The following is a 25,827-nucleotide window of genomic DNA, read 5'->3' as shown; positions in this document are numbered from 1 at the left end:
TGGTGCCTGAGGAAAGGTAAGGGGATCACCAGAGTCAGTGGCAGTTCTGGCAGCTCACAGTGGTAATAGGGACATATTTACCACTCGATATTTGTAGTAATTTTTGGAACAATGGACATTTCACTTGAAACAGAAATAGACAAAAAAGCAAGCTTGATTTTGGCAGTGCAATGACCACTCTCATGGGGAGAGTTGAACAGCTCTAGCATGTAATCCCCCCCTTAAAACCCAAATTCTTCATTTTACATTTTCTCATCTGATCATGTAGGTGTTATAAAGGTGGTGTTTACAGGTGTTGGCAGGTGCATTTTAGCTTTGAACAGAGTCAGGCGTAGCTGGTTCCCCTGCTTCTGGTCTTTATGCTAAGCTGGGCTAGCCATGTCCTGACTCCAGCTTTGTACACAGTCATGGCACTGGTATTTTTCTCCACTCATCTCTGAATTGAAAATGCTGCTTAAATACTGTAGTTATTATATTGAAGTAAGAAAATGAGTGAGTGTATTTCCCTCCTGCCCTCATGGTGTGGCTTTGCCATGTGATGTAGAGACAGGGGAGCAGTACAGATATTTGTTTTTTAAAAAGGGGATTGCAATGTTTTTACTGTTTCCTTGACTATTGTTTTTGTGATCAGATCTCAAACAGTAAATTCTGAAATGTGTCAAACGGCATCATATCATGCACAATCTATTAGATGTGGTGATGGTGACAGCCTGATGTTAAATATTTTAGTTACAGATAAGTCCATCAATTTAAACTGATAACAGATTTCTACCATTGCATGTTGTGTGTTTAAATGACTGTTTTGTGTGTGTCTTCAGAGCTGCCAGATATTGAACCTAACCTTTTCCTGAGGCCCTTCCTAGAAGTTGTCCGCTCTGAGGACACCACTGGACCAATCACAGGCCTTGCCCTTACCTCCGTCAACAAGTTCCTTTCCTATGGCCTCATTGGTAAGAAATCTCATTAGCGTTGTGTATATTTTTGTTAAAGTTTTACCAACATGTTTTCAAACATGGCACTTTTTATAGATAGATTACCTTATGAATTTTTTCAGTATTAGCTTTGACGAAGCCATTATAATTTTTCTGTATATTCATGTTAGCAATTTATAAAGAACACCTAGCTAAAAGTACTACAGTGTAATTGAAAGGTCCTGCAATGAATCCTCCATTTTAGAGAGATGCTGATTCTTTATGATCACTGCAGTATGTGATGCTGCTGAATAATATTGCATCATATGGACAGGTGTTTCTGTTATTTTTATCAATGAGTGTAGGCTAAATAAGAGGAACACCTATATAATGGAACACAGTTCAACAGCTGCACAAGCCACATCCTCCAAAATGAAGATATAGTTTTAAATTAGCACCGTAAACAATTTCAAAAAAACTAAATAACATAACCTTCATGAATGTAGACTGCTGTGTTAGACTGCAGTAGGTTTAGCGAGGTGTTCCTAATAAACTGCAGACTGAGTGTACAGTACGAGTAGAAAGCTTGAAACTCTTTCTGATTCATAAAGTGGTTACGAGGATTATTGAAACCTTGTTCTTATCCTTTTTTACTTATCAATCATTTGTCAAGGCACAGGAACCTAATAATTAAGACCTAATAATTGTTAGTCCTTCATTCATAATAGTTGATGTTGAAATAGCTTTGGGTAATTGGCATCCCCTCACTGAGTTAACATTACCACATTCTCTCTTAACTAGACTATTCAGATGTCTTGTACTCAGCTGTGTCTGTTCTCTTATCCTTCACCAGCCACTGCACTCACCACTTTTACATGTGCCAGACTTCCTCTCAGGCCAAAGTAACTCAGTAATTCAGACACCTCTGAACAGTCGCCGGTAACTCGGCAGCTGTTATTCTGTTTGTAGTATTTTGAATACATGTACAATAACTTGCTCAGACTCTACTTATAGACTCTACTTTTTGTTGAATCATGGTCTATTAACTTATTAAACTCATCAAAGATGACGCATGCATCAAAGATGAGTTTAATAAAGCTGAGTTTAATAAGTGCTTGTACACAGACTTACAAATCCAATATACACCTTTTATTAACATGCATTTAGTATCGTGATACAGGTTCTTATATGGGGGGGGGGTTATTCAGGAAAAACATGCTAATGCCCATTTGTCATCTTACCACTCTTGAAAGTCCTGAGTTTTCTGTTGGGAAGCTACAGTTTAGCCAATGCTGTTGCTCATCGTTGGGTCAGTCCAGGAATGCCAGGAATGGTCTATTCTCATCATTGATGTAGAGGAATTGTGCTGGCATACAATCAGGACTGCCTGCCCTCATTAGCCTCATCATGGAAATATGGGCCAGAGTCTGCCAGTTGTTTTGTTAAGTGTGAAATAAGCATTCATCACCAGATGTTAGTCTAAATAGCAGGGGTTGAGTCAATGTTACAGTGGTGTAAAAACAGCTGCAGCCATTGCTAAACTAAATTAGAGCTTCAGATTGTAGGAACATTGGACATTGTAACATTGTTAGAAAAGCTGCTGGGAATGTATATTGCATTTCTGCGTCCTTTAAATAATTAGTATTTTTCTTTTTACTATGTTAAAGTGAGCAACGATAGGTGATGGGACTTTAGGTTGTAACTAAAATGTCACGCATGCATAAGTGAAACATTGTCTAGAAAAGATGACGGCTGAGGATTAGTGACTGTTCAAGTGAAGACCGGGAGCTGATGCTTTCCAGACGGATACTGAAGGGCCTCAGAGTACAAGTTAAGAAGGCCGTCTGCTGAAGCTCACACATGTACACACAATCTGTTCAAAGATCACCTCACAGATCACCGCCTGAGTCCCAGAGCCTCTGTCTCTCAGTCGAGACCTGACACCAGCTCCCTTAATCCCCATCATTCCCATCCTGACGCCATTGCACCACCACCAGCATCTCATCAGCACTGTTCTAAGAGATGCACAATTGTGTCAGTGCAGCAAAGTTGCTCTCAGGGCAATAGCTCCCACTCTCCACTTGCATTAAATATGAGGAAATATGACAGTGGTTCAACAACTTTATTAACCCTGCTGCATTTCAGTTTGACTTTTGTTCCTCGAACAGCACAGCCTCCGCTTTTGGTTTTTCTTTTATTTTGAGTGACCACAGTCATTTTACATTTTGCTCTTACAGAATGTCAAAGCATAACAGATTTTTTTCAGTGTTGTAAAAATCTTTGTATCTGTGTATTTTCCTTGTTTGACAGCTGCATCTCAGGATGAAATATATGTGATTTTTATTTCCTAAATCCAAGTTAGATATGTAGATAGACAGGAAGTAAGTTAGACAGAATCAATAGAATAGAAGTGATTAATAGATAAGGGAGGTAGGTAGAATTCTAATGGAAAATTTAAGTGTTACACAGCAAAGTCAAATAAATCACAAAGCAAATGAGGTAGGTAACGCTAACTAACTAGAACCTAACGCTAACTAACTAGGTGTGCTCCAAACCTAACTCTAACCTAATAAGCCCTGTGATATATTGTGCATTAGTCAGCTAGATCATGTAACACCCATCCAAGCACATAAGGAAAAAAGGAATAATCCATGCAATATTAAAAAGTGTGTGTATATATATACACACACACACTTTTTAATATTGCATGGATTATATATTAGTAATAATATATAATTATTATTATTATATTATTACTGTGTGTGGGTTGTATGTGTAAAATATAGTTTACTCAGGATAGCTGTGTGGATATTTGTGATAAATGAAGAGAATGTACAACCACACTGGTGTTGTTAAGTACTGCCATCTCCTGGTAAGAAAAAGAAAACCAACATCTGTGATGAACACTTTCTACAGCAATCTCTTCTGGGTTCAGATTTTCTTCAACTCTTTTATTCATCATTATGTTTGCGTGTGGTTACTTGTTTAATCACCTTTAAGAAGACAGATGCTGTTTGATGTGCTCCTGTCAGACAACATTATTTTTTTATACTGCTTTGTGATACTTGCTGAGTGAGTCATGTGACCATTTTATGTCTTGTATTGTTTGAGTGTGTTGATGTTTAGGGCTAATTTAGGTTTACACACATACAAGTCTTTAGTGGAAAAAGAGCCTCCTCTCTTTCCTGGTGCTTGCTTGAATATGATCCTCCCCTTCAGGGTGTCACCCTGAACATTTTTTTTTGTTTGTTTTGGTTGTCAAGGGCCCAGAAGAAAGGGAAAGGTCTCCCACACACACAGTTATTTCACTCACTCATTTCATTTAGTGCAGTTTAATTCCTCTCAATCTGTGGCCTGAGGTCTACTGACATGGAAGGAGCGGTACACTAAGCCTGGCTGCTGACAGATATCCAAATTTCTGCTCTATCTTCTCTTTCCCATTGCTCATCTCTCGTCCCCTATTCCTCCTTCATGTTCCCTCTGTTTCACATGCCCAGCAGAGTCAGCAAAGCCTTTCACTGTGCTGCTAGCAGCCGCATGGTCACTAGCCCACCTAGGGCTCAGAGCGAGGCTCAGCTGAGGCTTAAGCTGCAGCCACTGCCAGAAGAGCTGAGCTTAGAGTGCAGCTGTAGCCTGCCTGTGACTTTAGGCTTGAATAAACTGTTATTAAATAAAATAGCTGTATAATTAAATACCAAAGTACATAATTAGCATGAGCAGCAGCCAAGTTCATCAAAGAAAAGAGAAACTATACATTAATGACAGCAGTGGGCACTTTTGCAAAGTCACAAATGGGAATAAATAAATTAAATAAAAGAATTAGTCATAGATTTAATAAAGGGCAAAATGGTCTTTATTTAAAAATGAGTTTACCAGTCAGTGGGAGTAGTGCTCAGCCTGTGTAAACAACAGTATAATATCGTTTGTGGCTCTGGAGGAGCTTTTTAAAGTATGAGAAAAAAATTTAATGATGTCATCAGGGTTATCTCAGCCTTTATTTAAATTCCGTCCTACAGGTCTCTTAACTTTATGGAAATTTAATACTAAACAGCTGGAGTAACCCTTTAATGAGAATACAAATAGATTATAGAAAAAAAGAGTAGGAGATCATAAACCTTGGTTAAAAGCAAAGTTAAAGCAAACCTTGAAGAACTCTCATGTCTGCATACCTCATCATGGCAAAAACACCACTTATGATGAAGAAAAGACAATCTTGCATGTGTTTACCTTGGTGCACAGTAGCCGTGTAGTGAAGCCAGGAGCGCAGCAGCCTGGTTGAAAGGTGATCTTGTGCTATTCAGAAGATGAACAGGTGAACAAACTAATTTTCTTCTCTGACCATAGAAAATGCAGCGGCCCCTTTGTTGGATTTCTAAAGATGTATTGGCCCTCAAGCAGCATGCAGCTCCAGAGCTTTTTGTGCGTTGCTTGAAAACCAGCCTCTCTGTTCGCGCTCAATCACGCCATGTCTTTGATTTTTGTGACCAGAGTTTGATATACTTAAACTTCTTTATGTGGCAGCTGGTTCAACCCCCTATTGACTTTGCCCACATACCCTCAGGCATGTACACACATGTTGAGCCTCTCCTTTCCTCAGTGTTATTTTAACAACCCCTCCCCTCCCCCCAACCCTTCCTTTTGACCCTGCTTGTATAGACTGTGTGCCAAGAGAAGGATTAGTGTTTTATATTACTTATGACATTCTGCTTGTGGCTCCAGTTTCTGCGACTGGGTTTTCAGCACAACTCCACCGCTTGTTGTCACCCTTGCCTCTGGAGGAATGTTGGCATTACTCTGTCGCAATGGCCCTAACTACAAATAAACCAGTTCTCAGCAATTAACCAACTTCTTACTGATATACTGTGTACTCCAGTTCTTTACAACAGCCATTTATTTCTAAAATGGCCAAAACTCTTAAGTTGCCCATCTTTTTCTCATATCAATGTCCTCATGTTGACAGGCTTCGTTGTTGTTTTACTTTGAAAATCTTCATCTGCACCTCCTTTTCTCCGTCTCTCTCTCCATCTTGCCGCTCCATTCTCTCCCCCCTCCGCTTATTAGTTAATGGATTACTGCTCCTGAGGATGATGGGAAAGGAAAACAGGCTGGTTCCAGGCAGATAGCTGGCTAGCCACTCAGGTTTCAAAAACACTGGATCCTGTTGCTCTGACAGCCAATTTGTCCCAGCTTGCCTCCAACAAAAGACCACATTTGGTCATTAGATCACAGGGCTTGAAAGACAATGTGGATGGACCATACTAGATTTGTCTAGTTTTGTTTGTGTTGAGCTGTTGTGTTCTTGGTTGCTGAGTTCATTTGTTGTTTAGTCATATCTGACACAGAATCATTTTAATTCTCCAAAGTGCACAGTTCCTGTCAGACACTGAGTTTAAACACTTGGAGTAGTTTGACCACCTGCAGCGCAGGTACAGGTACAGGCTGGTTTCACACTGCTGCACCTCTTTTTCAGTTCAAGTGGTCTGTTCCACTGGGAGTCAAGTGGGAGTCCACACCACAGTACAACCACCCTGCTGTGTGCACCCAGAGTCTTCTCTGAACAGATATGATAGACATGGCAGCTGCAGACATTAATAGGCTGCCATGGATGTTCTCATTAACCAGATGTTAATAGAGCTTGTAATGTGATATCACTATAGACTTATCTGTTTTACTGTGAAACATTTATTGATAGGTCCCATAGAAAAATGACTGCAGAATGCAGCATGTTCAGAATATAATGCAGGCCTGTGTAGCATACAAGCAGATGGAGATAATAGATTCTCTTTATATAACATTTACCTGTCTACATTATTAGGTCCAGCTGTGAAATCTAATGTAAATTATTCACATTTTGGAACCTGGGATGAATGACCAAAATAGTTACAAATGAATTGACTAAACATTTGAAACACCACCCAGCGAAGTGTAATCCAGTACATCCCCACCACACTTTAACTATGATCTCAACAATAAACATAACGTTGAATTTAAACTTCCTAAACCAGAAGCCTTGTAAAGGTAGAGCTGTTGTTGACGGCATTAAATTGTAGAGGTGATCCAAGTAAGGTTGGCCCCTTAATAGTGACACTGACTCAGCTGCAGGGTAATCATGAACATGATTTGACTTTTCGTACACAAAATCATTTGCCAGATTGTCCATATCCATGATCAGTTTGAATTCTGTGACTTCACTTGCCCTCTGGAACATGGCTTACTTTCAATGTTCTTTCATATTAAAAGCTCTCATTTATCAAGCTGAAGGTGTTTGTTTTGTAGTTTGAATTTTCTGTCAGCCTTTTGGAAAATAAATGTGTTTAATGTGTGTTTCTTGCTTGTTAACAGATCCCAACCATGAAGCAGCAGCGGAGGCCATTGAGAACATGGCAGATGCAGTCACACATGCTAGATTTGTTGGAACAGACCCTGCAAGTGATGAAGTTGTCCTTATGAAAATTATACAGGTACAGTACAACATGTTTAGTAGTAGTTGCTACAGTGACCTGACGTGGTTGATTCAGCCTCAGATGAGACCTTTGTGAAGTGTATAGCAGAGCTTCTACAAGCGCCGGCTAACGGCCCAACGACCAGCTACTCATTTAAGTCCCAGCTGCTGTAGTATATTGATAAATAATTAATACATAATTACTGATTGTAACTGTTAGTTATTGATTCTAATAAAATAGTTTCATTAACAACTTGGGATTCACTTTGCATGTACATCTATGTTTGGGAAACACTGATGGAAGATGATCTTGATTAATGAGTCTGTGGATTTTAGTGCAGTTGTATTGTGCTGTTTCAGGTCCTGAGGAGCCTGCTGCTGACACCAGTTGGAGCCCATCTGACCAATGAGTCTGTTTGTGAGATCATGCAGTCCTGCTTCAGGATTTGCTTTGAGATGCGCCTAAGTGGTGAGTCACATCAAACTTTCATCAAACACTATTTTCGAACACTATATGATAGTCATTTCCTCACATTTTTTTGGCCAAGCTTTGACACACGACAAATGACATGATGATTTCATTTGTTTACAGCATTTCCACAACAAGTTTTTAACTACGCCCTCATTTTTGCACATTGACCATATACTAGGTTTTGACCTTGTTACCTCTTCATACCCCTAAAAAACATTAAAATCCAACAATCTGAGAAAGTAAAACCTGAGATAAATTCTAAAGGCCAGGAGGTGGAATGATTTTAGTCTTTTGTCCTGGAGAGGGCGATTCATAACTGGTGTAGATGGTTTCAATACAAGAGGAGCCTGCTCTCTTTTGAGGCTATAAAAAGGTAACTTCAAGATCAGAGGTAAGTCTGAAATAGATATATAGATTAATGCCACACACCCACCTTGCTTAGTAATTCGAGCAGCATGTGTATTAGTCCAAGTATTCTTTTATTTTCTAGTGTCTACTATCATGGCTCTACCTTGGTTATACTCTAGTTTGTCTAAATGTCTGTCTGGCTGTCTCTATCTAACTCTTATATATTCTGTGTCTTGCTTCTTTATTTCAGGGTGGTTTGTTCCTAATGTCCGTTTCTCCTCTTTGTTTCAGAACTCCTCAGGAAATCAGCTGAACATACACTGGTTGACATGGTGCAGCTACTCTTCTCCAGGTAAATGAATGGTGGATGAAGATGGGTTTAGATGTCTTAATGTGCACACTCTTGAAGTGGTTAGCATTCAGTATGTTAACACCAAACTTATTCTGAAATGTTAAGGAGCTGTTTTGTTGGATGAGCTATCTAATCTAATCTAATCTAATCTAATCTATCTAAACACTTCTTCTATGACTAATTGAAACATGGATGCTGCTTTGAAGTCTTTTTTTTCTTGATGTGTCACCACAGAGGAAGAGCAGGTCAAACTGGCGCTGCTCTCTTCTATCACATGTGGATCATAGATTTTTGTCCATATATTTGTCTCATTATTCCCTTCCAAGCTCATGAATTTCATTTTGCACTGTGCATAAGGTCAGTGGGCCATAGATTCACTAATGTCATAACATCATTTCTCCTTTGGCATTTAGCATAAGTGCCATTCAACACACACACACACACACACACACACACACACACACACACACACACACACACATACTAGAGAGTTATCCTACCTGTGACCACTAAATGCCTGTCCCTAACCCAAGACACTGACCCAGAAATCGACTTTTTCCAAATTGGGGACACGGCATTTGTCCCCAGTTCAACAAGCCATCCCCAATTAATCTTCTTTAGTCTGAAATTTGTCCCCAAAGGTAGGCTATGACAGAAACACAGGAATGTTCTTAACAACCAATATCCCTGCTGATTAAATGGAAAAGTAAGAAAACACTCTGCGTTACGCTTTCAGACAACTGGGATCACAGCATCTGCAGGTAATCAATGTCATGTTGGTTTACAGAGTGTTGCTAACATTAGCATTGCTAGCAGCAGCCTTCATACCTGTGCTGAGTGTGGTTACGCATTGCATTGCTGCCCTGGCTTGTGGGTGGCTGCATAACATCTTTGATGCAACAGTTAACCAGTGCTGTACATTCATGAAATATTAATAATCAGTTTAACTAGTATTTCACTTGCTGACTAGCGAGGGTAGCAATGTTTAATTGTTTAGTTGACTAATTGCGCACATCCCAAACTCATACACACACACACACACACACACACACACACACCATCCCCACAAACCCATCCAGATGCATCAGAATGCTAGTCACATTCAGTCACAGACAAAGGGATGAGCCAAGAGAGGTGCACACCGTATGATCTGCATATAGATGAAGCTGCTCTCTCTCTTATACACACACACACACACACACACATATATACAGAACTAACATTGCCAGAGATGCCAGGCAGAAGCAATCAGGAATATAAGCAACAAAAAAGCTTGTCTGCTTATCTGAATGTGAAGGAGCACACCTGGAGAACAAACAGAGCTCAGTTCTGGTGTGAGTCACCTCTTCTCTGCAGGTGTGTGTTTCTCCACCAAGACTATTTGATGCAGGATTTGCCACAAAGTGATGGGTTATCTTCCCTCCTTTGAAGTCCAGGGTTGGTTTTTGCCAAGCTTGTCGCCATTCACTGACGCCCCCTCCAAGCATTCTTGGCCTGTTTTTCTTTTTGGCAGGACTCTTGTATTGCACCTTGTTATCATGTCCTCTCACAGGATTTTACTGTCCCAGCATAGAAATAGAAAAGCGCAGCAGCCAAAGTCATAAACACAGGCATCTCTGCACATGAGCACAAATGTAGTGTGGGCTTTTTACTACATCCTTCTGATACTGCTCACACACAGACACACGTCCCACATCTCATTTTGCTCATGCTCAACCCTCAGCCCTCATCTTGTCCACAGACCCTAAGAATGAGCGTTGGCTGCCCCCCTTCCACCCCCATCAGAGAATAATGAGCAGCAACTCTCTTCAGCTCCTCACAGGGAGTCTTAGATTGCCTGCTGAAAGTATTAGGCATGTTAATCTGTTGGACCTACAGATCATCCAATAATCGTGCTCGCAATACAACACTCTATTAACGCTGAGCTGATGTCAGAAGGGGGCTGCTGGCTCCTTTTTTGTTTGTCTGTGTGTATGTGTGTGTGAATGGGGGTGACATCTCATTTTCCAGCAAAGCTTTAGAGTCCACAGAAACCTAGTGGCACGCACACACACTCTTTGTGCACTGCCCAGATAACAGCAGCCAGCATCACCCATCAAATGCTGGAAAAGTTTATTTGTGGATCTGGTTGAAAATGTTGATCTTATGACCGTGATATTGGCTCTTAAGCAGCTTAGGACATGTTCTACATTCCTGTTGTACTGATTGTTACCAGCCACAACAGCATGGCTGGTATTGTTTTCACCTGTGTATGTGATTGAGAGACACCTACTGTAGCAGGAACTACCAGAGTACTCAGAGTAGTCAGATATTTATATGCTTGTGTGTCTGTTCTCCATGACAGCATCACAAACTGCAAAATACAGTCACAGTTTTATAGGTGTGTACTTGAGATCAAAATGATGGTGCAGTTCAAAGATGAGTGAGGTCCAACCCATGAGAACTGAGTAATGATGTGATAATGTAGTAATGACTACTAGGTACTTATGAACATGTTGACGGGCAACATGGCTGACAATAATGAACTGTTTTCATTTTGTTTGCAAGAGAAAACAGCTGAAAGCATCCAAACTGTGTCAACATATAAATGACTCAGTTTATGAATTTTAGTGGCTACAAAATGTCGTTTGTTTAGGTTGTTTGCAAATTTCACCGTTATGTTATTTACAGTCTATGCGGCGCTCTGTAAAATGCATTATAAACTTAATTTTTAAGTATTTATCATTATACTTATCATTTACTTATTTACATTCAAGATGTTACTTCCCTGTTCATGACCTTTTCATTTGAACCTCGCAAAACCTGTTGTAAAGTCTGTTTCATTATGAGCTCTATAGATGAATCAACCATCGTCCCTCTGGTGTTTAATAATGATGGTTGAGATATTTCTGCAATCATGGTTTACAGCAGTGATCGGCACCTGGAGGCCCACGGGCCAAAATCTGCCGATTGGCAATAATATCTGGCCCTCCAGATTATTTTGATATCACACTGACAGTCCCACATTTAGCTTTAATGTCCAGAGAATCTCCCCCCACAGGAAGAATGAGTGTTATACTTTTATCCATGTTGAAAGTGAATTACAGACAGTCACATCCAGCCGCACACTGCACTGTCAGTTGGACACTGCCTGGTGCTAAAATAGATCTCCCTCATGACAGCAACAGTTACCCAAAGAATCACTTCCTCTCAATTATGCCTACAAAATAAAAGCGCAAGAAAGTTCTTTCTTTGTCACAGTGCTTTATTTTGAGCTCATTGAGAGCTTTTATTCTGAAAAATTCTGATCAAAGTTCAAAAGATTCTGTTGCTTCAAATAACCAACACCAAAAACATAACAGTTTAGTAAATCAGTCAAACTTACTTATATCTGACTGTGGGCCATGGAGCCACACATGTGAACAGTTACAACTTTCCTCTTTAGACTTTTTGATAGTGAAGTTTTTCTTTAGCTAGCTAGCTTCAATGTTTAGCTAACTCTGCACAAAAGATACCTACAGCACACAAACAATTAAAAAAAACACACAAGCAATGATTTTGAGAATAAAAGTATGTTAAATAATTATTAGAATAAGCTCTGGTGCGTAACAAAGAAACTGTCAGGCATTCTCAAAATTAAAATTAAAATGATAATCATTTGTTATTCACAATATGGAAAGAGGAACTTAAGTTTGTTAAGAGCGTTTCATGACTCAAACAGGCCATTAATAACAAATATCTTTTCTCTTTTTTAAGTTTGATTATGTTCTAGCCCGCCATCTACTGGCCAAACCTAGTTGCTGACCCCTGGTTCACAGGAATGTGATGAATTAGTGGTACAGTAGCTATAAATAGCCACAGCTGTGCGTAACGGTGGCATGTAAGCATTTCTACATCCATTTATGGGTAATTGGGGAAATTAAACTTGTGGGCCCGTTTCCACAGCGACTGAGATTTATGAAATAGAATCAGGAAGGAAGAAAATGTAAGTAACAAAGACAAGAACTGGATTAGCAGTTGAACTTTAGGTTATCAATCATTAATATGCTCCTTGGATGTTTAATGTTTGGACCTTTTTAATACCAGGCATCTGTGCGAGTAAATTAAGATTATAAAATTAAAGAAGAAACAACATAGAAGCAATTAACAGCTCCTGATGGCAGCATCAACATAATGAATAGCTATTTTGTCAGAAATGTACAATTCCCTGTACCAATGAGGGATGGATTTCTGTCAGAAGATGGTGGGGTTGGTTCCCAAAGACTGTCTTTACTAAACTGTATGTTTTTTTTCTTACAGACTACCCCAGTTCAAAGAAGAGGCCAAGAGTTACGTGGGTGCCAATATGAAGAAGGTAACACAACTGAGATGTTGAATGAGTTTGCTTATTATTGTTGTGTATTTTTTCTCCATCATCGTGCAGCTTTTTAGGTTGCTGTCTGAACATTCTGTCTGTGGCTGTGAAATACAGTTAATGATGTCATAGCATCACTTAACTGACTGAGAAGTTTGAATATGTTCTCAATACCAAGATCAGTCACATAATCCCTGCATATTGTAATCAGTGGTTCTCTATTTACAACATCTTAGGTAAAATGACCTTGATTCATGCAACAGTGTAATTGATTGATTGAATTGATTGAACTCAAAATTTGGATAAAGACACATATTTATGGCTGTCCTGCTACTGCCAAATGTTCGGGACAGTGCAGCCCTTTCTAATCCTGTTTCTGCCCTTTTACTTCTTTTTTTGCTTTATGGAACATTTAGTTTTTGGTTTGAGTTGCCCATCTCTCTGTGTCCTTCCCAGAGTTCCCATCCTGTATCCTGGACACTCAGGATCTTATCTGTGCAAAGCAGCATAGAAACACAAGTCATTGTTTCATAGAGAGGGCGCTAATGGTGCCCATATGATGGGCCCATTGTGATATTGGCAGGGTTAGTAAGGCTTCTTGGTGTGCATGAGGTTGCATCAGATTCCTATTGGACTTTGTATGTGTTTGTAAGTGCCTGCTAGTGTAAAGCAAGGACTGCAGACAAGTCAATCATATTTGGGAGACTGAGCTGGGATGTCTTGTCCTCTGCATGGGAGACCCTGGTGTTTCCCATTGAAAAGGTTATGCCCATATGTTTGAATATGGACACATACACTAGAGATGTGATTCAAAACTGGACCTCAGAAAACATGCTGAGCAGTACAGTGTGGGACAGTTGGAAAGGTTCAACAGGTCATGGTAACATATCATACAGGAAAGAAACTACTTTGCTGTATTCCAGTATAGTGACAGCGTGTTTGAGGTGTGGCATCTTCTTCACCTAATTTAGTACGCCAAGCCAGAATTGTCTCATTACTACCCCCTGTATCCCCTCTGTATGTCTGCTGAGAGCTGTTTTTATATTGGGTGTTTTTTTCCCTGTCGCCAACAATGAACCCATTCCACACTCAAAAAACACATTGGAACCAGCCACACAGAGTTTATGTTTTATCTGACATGTTTTCAAACAGTATGTTTTGGTAACCTGAATTGGCTTTTTAGGGCCCATGCACTGACCAGCATGAGGACCATATTGGGTCTGCTATGTTTATTAGGGGTCCAAACCCGAGTGTGGTGGGGACCACTCATGCAAAGCAGCATTGCTCCCAGTACCTAATTTTTATTATTTATTTTTAAATTATGCTTCCATTGGTAAGAGTGGTACTGTAGAGTAGAAGTTATAACTAGAAATTTTCAGGGCTGGTATAGAATGGTGCACACATGTAGAGACCAAAAAATGACACATGTCCACCAGCACCGTCTTCCACATTGTACATTGCATATTCAAAAACCTACATACATCGAAATGTTGCCTGAACGTAGCTGAACCTCCTTATATATGCCACGCCCATTTCCACCTATAATTATACTTTGAAAATTGCTAAATATGCTAAACCTAACTTTTTTAACTCCTCCTAGGCTGTGAGTCCAATATGCATGAAATGTTGAAATGTTGCTGATAGAATGTCGACTCTCATGATAGAAAGTCTTTCAAAGAATGATTATCCAAAAAAGTTCACTCAAGTTACAAAAGAACATCTTCCTGTAGCTAGCAATCAAAATGTACAAAAGGGTGTTTGGTCAGTAATTCCCACATTGTGCATCGCACATACAACAACCTTAAAAGATTTTCAGAATAGAAGGTGCAAGATGTACAAAAACAGGTAGGCATGTGTATAATCTTTAGATCTACAAAACAAGTCTCTTGGAGCAATACCATGAACAGGAAGTCAGGCATTTAGAATTTAGGGTGCAGTTTTGGAGCATTTTTTTTTTCTTCCATTTACAGGTGTTGTACTTCAATGAACTCGTCCTAGAGTTTTAACCAGATTAATTCCAAATGTGGTCAGTGCAATTTAAAGATCTTTTTGATGCTAAATTGCAACGCTTTTGAGTTTTCATTGAATCTTCATGGTGAATATCAGTGTTTTGCCATGAAAAAGGAAGTTGTTGTAACTCAAATATACATCCAGTCTGCCCAAACTTCATATTTGGTAAGAGTCCCGACCTGAAGCCATCCACATGCCAGTTATAGTTATAGCACCGCCTACTGGCAACAGGAAATTATATGTTTTAGACTTTGATCTACTCATTGACCATATCCATCTCAAACATGGTCAGAAAAGCTTTAAGACCTTGACGATGCTTTATCAACAGTCCACTCTGGAAAAAACATCTTACTTGTTCATGCCGTTGTCGATGGTTGCAAAAGTGCACAGCTGCATCAACCGGCATTACGCCAGCTACCGCAACATGCATAACGGTGCGAGGGCTAATCAACGGTGCTACCAGCTTAAATTATTTATTTGATTTCTTTCTGATTTTGTGCTGTTGTTCCTTCTGTGGCTTATACTAATGAAAACAAGCTACGACCTGTGTGAATATACCCCATGAATGTTATATACTGTATGTAGTCTTTATGTTAGGCCTTAACATTGGGCTAGAAGCATTGGTTGCCCTTTGCATGGTCTGTCTACCCATCCACTCTGCCTGTTCATTACCTGGCTGCTCATTTTCTAGTGGATAGAGCATATAGTGGCTATGTCTGTGTCTCCAACCCTGTGACCTGTTTGAGTCGCGCACCCCTACCATTATGCATAAACATGTATGCTCGAGTCCGTTATGTGTTGGTGCCACTGCTGACATGTTACCCATCACTAATCATGGGCACCTGCCCCCTCCCCTTCTCTTCTGAGGCTTACAATATCTTGTGGAAAAACAAACGAGTGCAGGTAAGGAAGATAACTTCAAATATTAAGGCTGGAGAATCTCTCCCCGAATCTTTCCCCTGTCCATTTTTAAGACCTAAATAACCTCCCACTTCTTCAGTCTGTGAACTTGGCTAGAAACAGGAACTTTATATGCTGTATATAAGAAATAATCATCTGTTATTAAAGGACAAAGAAACTGATGATGCTGATTCTGGACAATCTTCATCATGATAAATATCACTATGATTGTCTGTGCTTGTAATTGCTCACATTATATTGTCCCTCCTTGAGTCATCATTTTGTTTACACCTTCATGCAAATGTCTCAGCTTATGCTTTCTCATCTGTTCTTATCTACAGGATAGAGCATGCTTCAGCAGTTTTTTTTTTTTTTAAGAAAAGTTAGATTACATCACAAAACAGATTTAAAATGTTTGAAACCATAAATGTTTTTTATAAATCAACATGAATAATCACACTGAAACAGAGCCTTTTAAAACAACAGCACCCCAAATCAAAGCAGAATAAGTGGCCCTGGCTCATTTGTGTGCATGTATATGCTGTGTTGTTTCTTCTGTTTATTGTCTAATTAAATTATGTTAATCCACAGCTGAAGCTGTCATTTTAGCCTGTTATCAAATCGGATGGTCTCTTTTGAACCCTACTCAGTATCTTCCCAAATGTTTCAGACAACCCTGGTTACCATGGTAACCAGAAGAGTTTTATTTTATATTTTTTATATGTATCTACCCTTTCTGTCCCAGTTATATAAGACAATAAGGTCACGGGTATGTTTGCCTCAACTATTTTAATTAGCTTTATTTGTTTGACCACAATTAACTATAGTGTTGCCAAAGCATGTTGTACAAGGTAAGAGTGCAGCTGTTTATCTGAGACAGTCCTGTATTTCAAACAGCACTGCACTGATATAAACATTGTTTCGATGATGATGGACAGTTTGAATTATTTTTGAATAAAAAAAAAAGAAGATGAAAATCAGTACTGTAGAAGTAGAGATATCTTCTATTTTATTCCATGCATTCTTCTTCCTTTTCAAAACCTGACTCCCACATTACCCATAATGCAACTCGACTGCCTACATCAATTGGAGTGTCGGGATGTTATGCTAGGAGTGACTAATGTAGCCTCAAACTCGGCAAATAAAGAGCAGAGGTGTGGTGAGCTCATGTCTTACTGAGTGATCCGCTGTCTCCTCTAGTTGAAGATGCGTGCTGGTGGAATGAGTGAGTCATCCAAGTGGAAGAAGCAGAAACGCTCGCCAAGGCCGCCTCGCCACATGGTCCGAAGTCCCTCCGGTCAGATAGACCCAACCCAGTCCAGCACCCTCAGCAACAACAACCTTGCAGGTAAGAGACACTCTTGTGATAATCGTAGAATCACAATCATCAGTGATGGACTCCTCTGCTTTCAGGAAATTATAGAGGTTGGTGTCCCATCAAATTGGCTTTTTTCTGTTCTCTTCTTGTCACATATTTACCCTGTTTTCTGCTGCAAATTTTCTGATGGAAAACCTACATCTAAAATGACCTCAATCCAACTGAACATCTATGAAAAGACCAGAAACATCAAACCTAAGGGAATACAGCCAAACTACCAGTGTTGTACCAGAGAGTGTAGAAGCCTCATTAAGAGCTACAGAAAGCAGTGATGTGCTACAAAATATGAGGTTCAGGGTACCACTGTTTTAGAGTGTCATTGTTGTATTATTTAAATGAACATGTTAAAATCAAAAGCAATGTGTCTGTTGTGTTAAATATGGAGTAGAGAATAGTGGATGACAGGTAGTTTGGTCAGCTTTAACTAATTTCAAAGAAAACTGTGTGAAGTGAAGGGGCGTCAACACTTGCAGCCACATACGTACATTTTTGCATGTGGGCAAATGGTGAAACAAAACATTTTACACTATTGTGTAACCGCATCTCTTTTGTTAGGTGGCGTCCCATTCATTGAGCAAGGGTTGTCCACCTCTAGCTTACCAGCCTCAGACAGTGCTGGCTCATCCATTTCCAGCCCTACAACCACAGACAGTGGCCTGGAGACCTGTTCCAAAGCCACCTCCAGGGAAGACCTTTCTGACCTGGAACAGTGTAGCTCATCTGCAAACACCCCCAGCTCTGCTACCACACTCCTGGGGCCTGAGCCCAACTCTCTGGATGCACAGGTAGGACTATTTGGAATATACTGTATCAATAAGAAGACAAATAATATCTGTGCATATGGTCTGTTTTTGCACCACAAATATTAAACTTATTTGATCAATAACATTTGTAGATTTTCCCTGGTGCCACTTTCAGTTTGTGAAATTGTATCCATTGTGTCATCATGACTTATGATTTGTCTTGTCATTCCATTTGGTGTAGTCTGAGGGCAGGCAGGTTGAACCAGCTCAGTCAGCCTCAGTGGAGTCCATCCCCGAGGTTCTGGAGGACAAAGACTCCATTACAGAGCAGTCAGACAGCACCTCTGTCCATGACATGGACTATGTGAACCCTCGAGGAGTCCGTTTCACACAGTCTACACAAAGAGACGGTATGGATACTGAAGTGTTTTAAACCTCTCGTATAATCATACTGTTTGATTTTGAGAGCTCCACATTGTACATAAACAGTGTTTTCTTTACACACTGACGTCATTTTCTTTACCTGTCATCTCCACACTTAAGAAGTTCTTTGTTGATCTCCCTCTTCTTTTGCCTCCCTTTTAGGAGTGTCCCTCATCCCTTATGGCCTCCCATGTCTAAGGGAGCTTTTTCGCTTCCTGATCTCACTGACCAACCCCCATGACCGCCACAACACTGACGCCATGATGCACATGGGTCTGCAGCTGCTGACTGTAGCACTTGAGTCAGCACACATTGCTAACTACCAGTCATTACTCGGGCTTGTCAAAGATGAGCTCTGCAGACACCTCCTACAGGTGAAAGAGAATGTGTGTGTTCCTGTGTTGTCTGTCAAATTGATAAGGGAGAGGATTCTAAATTAGTGACAAATCCTATGAGGAGGATTTTTTTGACCAGTTTTCTCTGATTCAGATTCTGTTAGATTCACTTGGGAATAATTATACATTATGTTATATGTTAAATTATATGTTTAAATTGATCAACCGTGCAAATCCTTGTTTTTGTCTTTTAAAGGTACTTAAAATGATGCTTTCCTATTTTTACCATGCTATCATGGTGTATTGGTTTGTTACAAGGACCAATGAGCTCTGCACTTTGCTATACATCAGTTTGTTTAAGTAATCTATGAATTTAAGGAGGTTTATTGTGTCATTTTCTGATATTCCAGCACAATGTTAATAATTTTGCCTTCAGTCAAAATTCAGTGACAGTAAATGAGTGAACAAAATCAAAAATGATATTTGGAGAAAGTTGATTTTCTCTGTTGATATTTTGATGGATGTTTTGTGATTATTTGTCTTTGTGTTGTAGTTGCTGAGTTTTGAGCGGATGAACCTGTATGCTTCCTCCATACGAGTTTGTTTCTTGCTTTTTGAAAGCATGAGACTACATCTAAAGTTTCAGCTCGAGGTAACAAGTTATTTTAATATTTTTTCCATCAAATGATGATTATGTTTATTGTTCAGTTGACTGTCACTTATAGGTACTCATATGTAATTGAGATATATGATAAGATTGATCCCGAGGACCCAATAAACATTACCCTGTGTGCTGAACTGGCAGATGTACCTAAAGAAACTGATGGACATCATCACATCAGAGAACGTTAAAATGCCCTATGAGATGAAGGAGATGGCTCTGGAGGCTCTGGTACAGCTTTGGAGGATTCCCAGCTTTGTCACCGAGCTGTACATCAACTACGACTGTGACTTTTACTGCTCCAATCTGTTTGAAGACCTCACCAAACTGCTGTCCAAGGTAGCACCCCCTACGGGATCACGTTTAAGCATATTGATGACAAAGATTTTAAAATTCTTGGTATTCAAAACATCATGAGTTCTTTGTCGTAGTGAGATTGTGAGAAGACTAACCACAATGCTTTGTGTCCATCATGAATCTTAAACAATCGATCTTCTAAATTTGTCACATTGTGAATTGTTGCGCAGGTTTTAGTGGGTAAAGAGGCAGAGTTACATGTACTTACACAGTTGTATTCAGATATGATCTGAAATATTTATTTATGAGTTTCTCTTTTCCTTTAATGTGAGAGCAATCATGTCTGAATAAACAAGAAAAAAAAATTCAAATAATGACATTTCTTCTACCGTTATTTTGTAGTTCAACAAATAATGTCACCAGTGATTTGATGATTTAAAAACTTGGTTATCTGCAGGTCTTGAAAAATCTTGAAAAACACTGATTTCAGTTCCCTTGAAAAAGGGACAAATACTTTGTCATATTAAGCATACTTAATTACTTAACTACAAATAACTGAACAACAGACACAGCTCTATCTCTGTGTTTGCTTCTGCCCCAGCTGGCTCTCCCACAGGAGCATGGTGGCTGCTGTCCCCCTCCTCCTCTCCTACAGCTCTCTCTTCCTGATCTTCATTGGTTATACCCTGGAAATTGAAATAAATAAATTGGATAGTTAATCACACTGGTTGGGCTGTTTAGCTTTCCCAAGTGTGTTTTCAAGTTACACTGTTTTGCTAATACCTCTGTTCTGGACTAACCTCAGGTAGTTTAACTCTTTGAAAATATTTGTCAATGTTCATGTGGATGGAAGGGGCAAGCATTCAGTGTCAGAGACAAAGAATTAACGTTAATGTGATGTACAGCATGCTAGCCTCCACAGCTCAGCTGTATTATAATGCTGTCTTCTCCGCAGGGAGAATCAATCCCTCCTGCCCATGAGTGTGCATTGATGGGCAAAGAGAGGCTGAGCCAATCTATGAAACAAGATTTTACCCATTTGAAATAGTTGTGTGCCCACAATTAAATCAGTGTGTGGGAAACATTGAGCTCTGTGACAAGGCAATTTTTAAGACACCAAATGTCAAATTATTGAACATCAAAATGTCAATCTAGCTAAATGGAAAGACATTACCCTTGTTTTATTTTAGGCCTCTAATTATGGTTGTTTGTCAAAAGTGTTTTTACAGAAAAATGTATCCCCTCTTGCTATAGAATGCATTCCCAGTGTCAGGGCAGCTCTACACCACCCACCTTCTGTCACTGGAGGCTCTACTCACAGTGATCAACAGCACTGAAGCCTACTGTCAGGCCAAAGTACTCAACAGCACTGCTCAACAAGACCAGTCAGAAACTCTGCTGGCAGAGGGAGAAGGTTCAGCCAAAAGCGGAGCAGAGACTACAGCTGGTAAACACACACCTACACATATCTGACTCTGATTTCGGGGACAATTGACTGTATAATACTGTATAATACTAATAAAATCTTAATATATATTAATTAACAACACAAATGTCAGACACCAGTAGCTTCAGTGCAAAAATGTCAGCATTGGCCTTGATAGTTGTTTTTTAATGTAACATATTTTCCTTCTGTTTTCAGATCTTAATAGACTAGGCAGTACCAATAATATGACTCCTCCACAAGCTGAGAACATACCAGTATGTCCACCAACCAGTGGACATCTGATGGCAGAGAAGATGAAACTGGGTCGACAGGATCAAGGAGACAATGATGCCGGTGAGACTTTGGCTTTTTGTCATTGGATGGAAACTGTAAGTTGAAGCTGATATAAATTGTCAATTTTTTATCCAGTTGAGAAGAAAGGCCCGAAGAAGCCTCAGCGTTTCTCATCATATTTACCTGACTCCCAGGAACTAATGGAAATTAGAACAAAGAAAAAAGTGAGTGGTATTGATTACTTTAGATTAGCTGTAATATTACACATCCACAGACGGTTATAAAACCTACTACTACACCTTCAAACTGCTTTTCTTGTCATGCGCCCAGTTGCTGATCACAGGCACAGAGCAGTTTAACCAGAAGCCCAAGAAGGGAATCCAGTTCCTGCAGGAGAAAGGCCTCCTCAGTAACCCCATGGACAACAACCAGGTGGCCCAGTGGCTCAGAGAAAACCCCCGACTGGACAAAAAGATGATTGGCGAATACATCAGCGATCGCAAGAACATGGAGCTCCTGGACAGCTTTGTGAAGTAAGCTGCTCTCACATATGCACTGCAACCCTGAGCTTTTCTAGACATTACTTGAAGCAGCTGCATGTGAACACAAATGTCTGAAGCAGTGAAACAGACATTAAATGGCCTTTACCCTGCCAGCTCCCTAGTATACAGTCAGAGTAATGTCTTATTGAGCCAATGTGTAAATAGAGCAGGTCATTGTCCCAGAATTCACAGCGAACAAGTGGGTGTGTTGATGGTGATTCTATCAGCCACCCCTCACCTAAACTATACAGAGTATTTCCTGTAGGTGAGAACGTGGCTCACATAGACAGTCTCCTGTTGTGTGCTGCATGTGTGAACAAGCAAATTCATATGTGAAAATGGCTGTAAGGTGAAACTCCAGGGCACGTCCTGCATTTGCTGCTCATGCGAAAGTTACTTTACAATCTGGTCTTAAAGGGGTGCAGAGGTTTTGGTTCCCATGATGCATTGACATGTTTAGTGTTAATAATAACTAAAGTGTAAAAAAAAGAAATTGTTTTAATAATGTGAATCTTTTTTGCAGCACATTCACCTTCCAGGGGCTGCGCATTGATGAAGCCCTGCGGCTCTACCTGGAGGCTTTTAGACTACCTGGAGAGGCTCCTGTTATCCAAAGACTCCTGGAAACCTTCACAGACAACTGGCACGTAAGGCACATTTCCTCTGCTTGTTAAAACGTCTTAACAGTTTCTTTATCACTTATCAGCATCATTTTGACATTCAGATTAATACAGAAAATCCAGAGATGTGGGTTGACTGTTCTACACTCACTGAGCACTTCATTAGGAACACCTCTTCACCCACTTATTCATGCAATTATCAAAAAAAACTGGAAGGAGGAATTTTGCAAACACATCACAGAGGTTCCCATATGAAAGAATGGACTTTCGTCTGACTGGCATACCTCAAATAGTGGCTGCGGCCTTTATTTAGCTCAAATGCAGAAAAATCCGACCTTCAGTTGAGACAGGCCTTTACTTTTAATCCCCTCTGTTTGATAAGTATAAATTGTCATATTTTGGTACAAATCTTTGTGTTGATTGCTCCCGTTTGCCCTGTTAAAGTTACTGCATTATGCTGTAAATACAAACTCAACTTCATTTTTAACAGGGTTTTTACTGTGAAACATCTGTAGGCACAGAATATGCAACAACTGGATGCTTTAAAGGACAACAAAAGACAAGTGGACACACACATAACACCCAAAGTGACTGAAATAGGATAATAATGCTTAGATGAGTAATCCAAAGAACTAACTCTTGAAAGCATGTTAGGCAAGATTATAGTTTGATTTATATTGTTGAATTTATTAAATAAAAGCTGTAGAAATGTGCATTATGCTTGACTGGCATTCACACTATATGACAGACACCAGGAGTTTATCCACCTTTGCTTTTTTTTAAGCAGTACTCTGGTGCTGACTTTTATTTGTTCATCTTGATCATGCCCCCGGCCATTAGTGGAGGCGGTATATACACAGAGCTATGTGGAAACAAGGCATTAAAAGCTGAGACTTGGCACTGTAATGTAGTGTCCATTATTTTATTTCAAATTGATGGTGCTGAAGCAGAACCTGGAGTTCAAATACCTGTCTGGACTGTACTTGTGGTTTCCAAAACAATGACTTCTTTGTTCCACTTCTACAAACCTGTGACTTGTAAAACAATGACTGGGTGCTGCCTGCTGTATACCCCATCTCTTATAGCACAACTGAAATTCATGTCTGTTAATTCAGACCTGGTGCCTTCATTACACACACACACACACACACACACACACACACACACACACACACACACACACACACACACACACACACACACACACACACACACACACACACTGCCATTTCCATTCAGCAAAGCCACCCTGGCCCAAAAGCTCTTTTCCATCATTTGATAATTCCAGCTGTTGTAAAGGTGGTGAATATATAAATCAAATAGTGACACATGATTAACCCTCCAGATTATAGTAGTAGGATGACATAAGTGTTATCACAGACACACATCCACAAAGATGGACAAGGGACAAACTCCACCGGAGGGAACATCTGACTTCTCAAAATAGCTGGAGCCCCATGTGACCTGGAAACTATTCATAGTAAAGGCCTTTTCGTAGGCGGACCACATACACACAAACAGTAGCCTTGAAAGAGTTGATGGAAAGAGTTGATGAGTAATTTTAAGCAGTGACACTGGAAATGAGATTTCTACTCTATGGGGTCACTGTAATATCAGCAGAATACAAAGTTAGCTGTTGTGTAACATATAGTAAACAGTATTCGGTTAGAAACAAATGGCTTTAAACCTCAGATGATGTACTATTCATTATGTGTGTTATATTGTGTGTGTGTGTGTGTGTGTGTGTGTGTGTGTGTGTGTGTGTGTGTGTGTGTGTGTGTGTGTGTGTGTGTGTGTGTGTGTGTTGGCAGAAAGTCAACGGCTCTCCCTTCATGAGCAATGATGCAGGCTTTGCCTTGGCCTACGCTGTTATCATGCTGAACACTGACCAGCACAACCACAACGTCCGCAAGCAGAATATTCCCATGACTGTGGAGGTGAGCAAGTATCACAACATCACACAACACACACACACACACACACACACACACACACACACACACACACACACACACACACACACACACACACACACACACCATGTCCAGTGTATGGTGGAGTTTTGTGTTGTATTTAAGACTCCGACCGGTAGTTGGCAGCAGGCTTCAACCATTTGACTCTCCCCCTCCTTCCACTCCTCTCACTAGACGAAGAGATCTCGCGAGCGTACAGGCCTCCCGCGCAGGCAGAGCAGATCAAAATATCGCGTTCTACAAATTCACAATTATGCAGGTTGAACACGTGTACTGATAAACTTTTGGCTTTTCACTTGCTAAGATTTCATTGCACTTACTTACAGTGACTACGAGCGTAGTTCACATGAACTCGGGTAATCTTCAGGTTATTCGTTTCACGTCTCCACTCTGCCGTGACGCCCCATGTGCGCGCGTATGTTTTTGTGCGCAGTGTTGACACACACTTTTTTTTTTTTTAGTATTGACACAGAGCAGTGGCAGAGAGAGTCTGCGGACTAGATGCAGAGTGAGGGGGAAATATGCGTTTTTTTTTTAAAAACTGATCCACAGAGATCTCCTCCTTTCAAAAATAAACAGACCTGATTAAAATGCTACAACGTTAGAAGTCTGTGTTTCTCCGACAGACACAGGACGTTAGGAGTAGCGGCTGGAAATGCTTTAATGTCCGCCGTTTGGCCGGCACTAGGGGAAAACCCTGTGTCGCGGCTATACTTGCAGACATGACCCACGTACAGTGCTTTGCTCACAGTCTGAATCTCGGCACTCAAATTGCCAACAGTGGTGCAACTACTTATCAGGATCAGACATGATACAACCATTTCCAGACGCAGTACCGTAGCTTGCCACCAGCTAAAGCACAAACAAATTTCCAACTGTTCTGAGTCTAAAGGCATAAAAATAAACAAAAAAAATTGTTTATGCATATAACATTGTACATTCTTTATACAATGAGACTTTTTTTCTAAAAGTAGACTATTTTGAAAAAATTTTTGCAATATACCATCTTGCTTATAGTATCCCAATATATCCCAATATATCTTATCGTCACCTGCTTTCGGGATATGTATCGTATTGCCAGATTCTTGCCAATACACAGCCCTGCTGACCACATTGGTCTGGTAAGTTATGTGTTTGTTAGGTTGATAGAGGAGTGGTTAAGGTCCAATCTCAATAAACTGAGATAGCAAAATAAGTAACTCCCTGAACCACTCAAGTGTTAGCCTGTGTGTTGGTTAATGCAGTCCCACCCAAATGGTAATATAAGGCTCTGTGATGGCAACAGACTCTGCCCCCTGTGACATCAACACCCCACGCTCTGTGGGAAGTGTCCCTGTGACAACTATAGGCCATCCCTGTCACTGCAG

The 25,827-nt window shown here is 40.1% G+C and overlaps 1 protein-coding gene across 2 annotated transcripts in view; it reads left to right on the top strand.

Annotated features, from left to right (window-relative positions):
• gbf1 (golgi brefeldin A resistant guanine nucleotide exchange factor 1) overlaps positions 1 to 25,827 on the top strand; it is a 112,854-nt gene that overhangs the window by 49,943 nt on the left and 37,084 nt on the right. For both annotated transcript variants that reach the window (XM_022765156.1, XM_022765155.1), the window contains exons 4-20: positions 819 to 950; positions 7,254 to 7,372; positions 7,714 to 7,822; positions 8,465 to 8,525; positions 12,804 to 12,858; positions 16,969 to 17,116; positions 17,702 to 17,931; positions 18,131 to 18,299; positions 18,475 to 18,686; positions 19,201 to 19,299; positions 19,453 to 19,647; positions 20,860 to 21,052; positions 21,248 to 21,385; positions 21,461 to 21,549; positions 21,656 to 21,858; positions 22,391 to 22,514; positions 24,299 to 24,424. In XM_022765156.1, coding sequence (XP_022620877.1) covers positions 819 to 950; positions 7,254 to 7,372; positions 7,714 to 7,822; positions 8,465 to 8,525; positions 12,804 to 12,858; positions 16,969 to 17,116; positions 17,702 to 17,931; positions 18,131 to 18,299; positions 18,475 to 18,686; positions 19,201 to 19,299; positions 19,453 to 19,647; positions 20,860 to 21,052; positions 21,248 to 21,385; positions 21,461 to 21,549; positions 21,656 to 21,858; positions 22,391 to 22,514; positions 24,299 to 24,424 — 2,402 coding nt within the window. The remainder of the gene's footprint in view (positions 1 to 818; positions 951 to 7,253; positions 7,373 to 7,713; positions 7,823 to 8,464; positions 8,526 to 12,803; positions 12,859 to 16,968; positions 17,117 to 17,701; positions 17,932 to 18,130; positions 18,300 to 18,474; positions 18,687 to 19,200; positions 19,300 to 19,452; positions 19,648 to 20,859; positions 21,053 to 21,247; positions 21,386 to 21,460; positions 21,550 to 21,655; positions 21,859 to 22,390; positions 22,515 to 24,298; positions 24,425 to 25,827) is intronic.

This window comes from Seriola dumerili, unplaced genomic scaffold, assembly GCF_002260705.1.
Source record: "Seriola dumerili isolate Sdu_G_001 unplaced genomic scaffold, Sdu_1.0 BDQW01000665.1, whole genome shotgun sequence".
NCBI lineage: Eukaryota > Metazoa > Chordata > Actinopteri > Carangiformes > Carangidae > Seriola > Seriola dumerili.
Note: the sequence above shows the minus strand (reverse complement) of the source record. Positions and strands in the feature narration are given on the sequence as shown.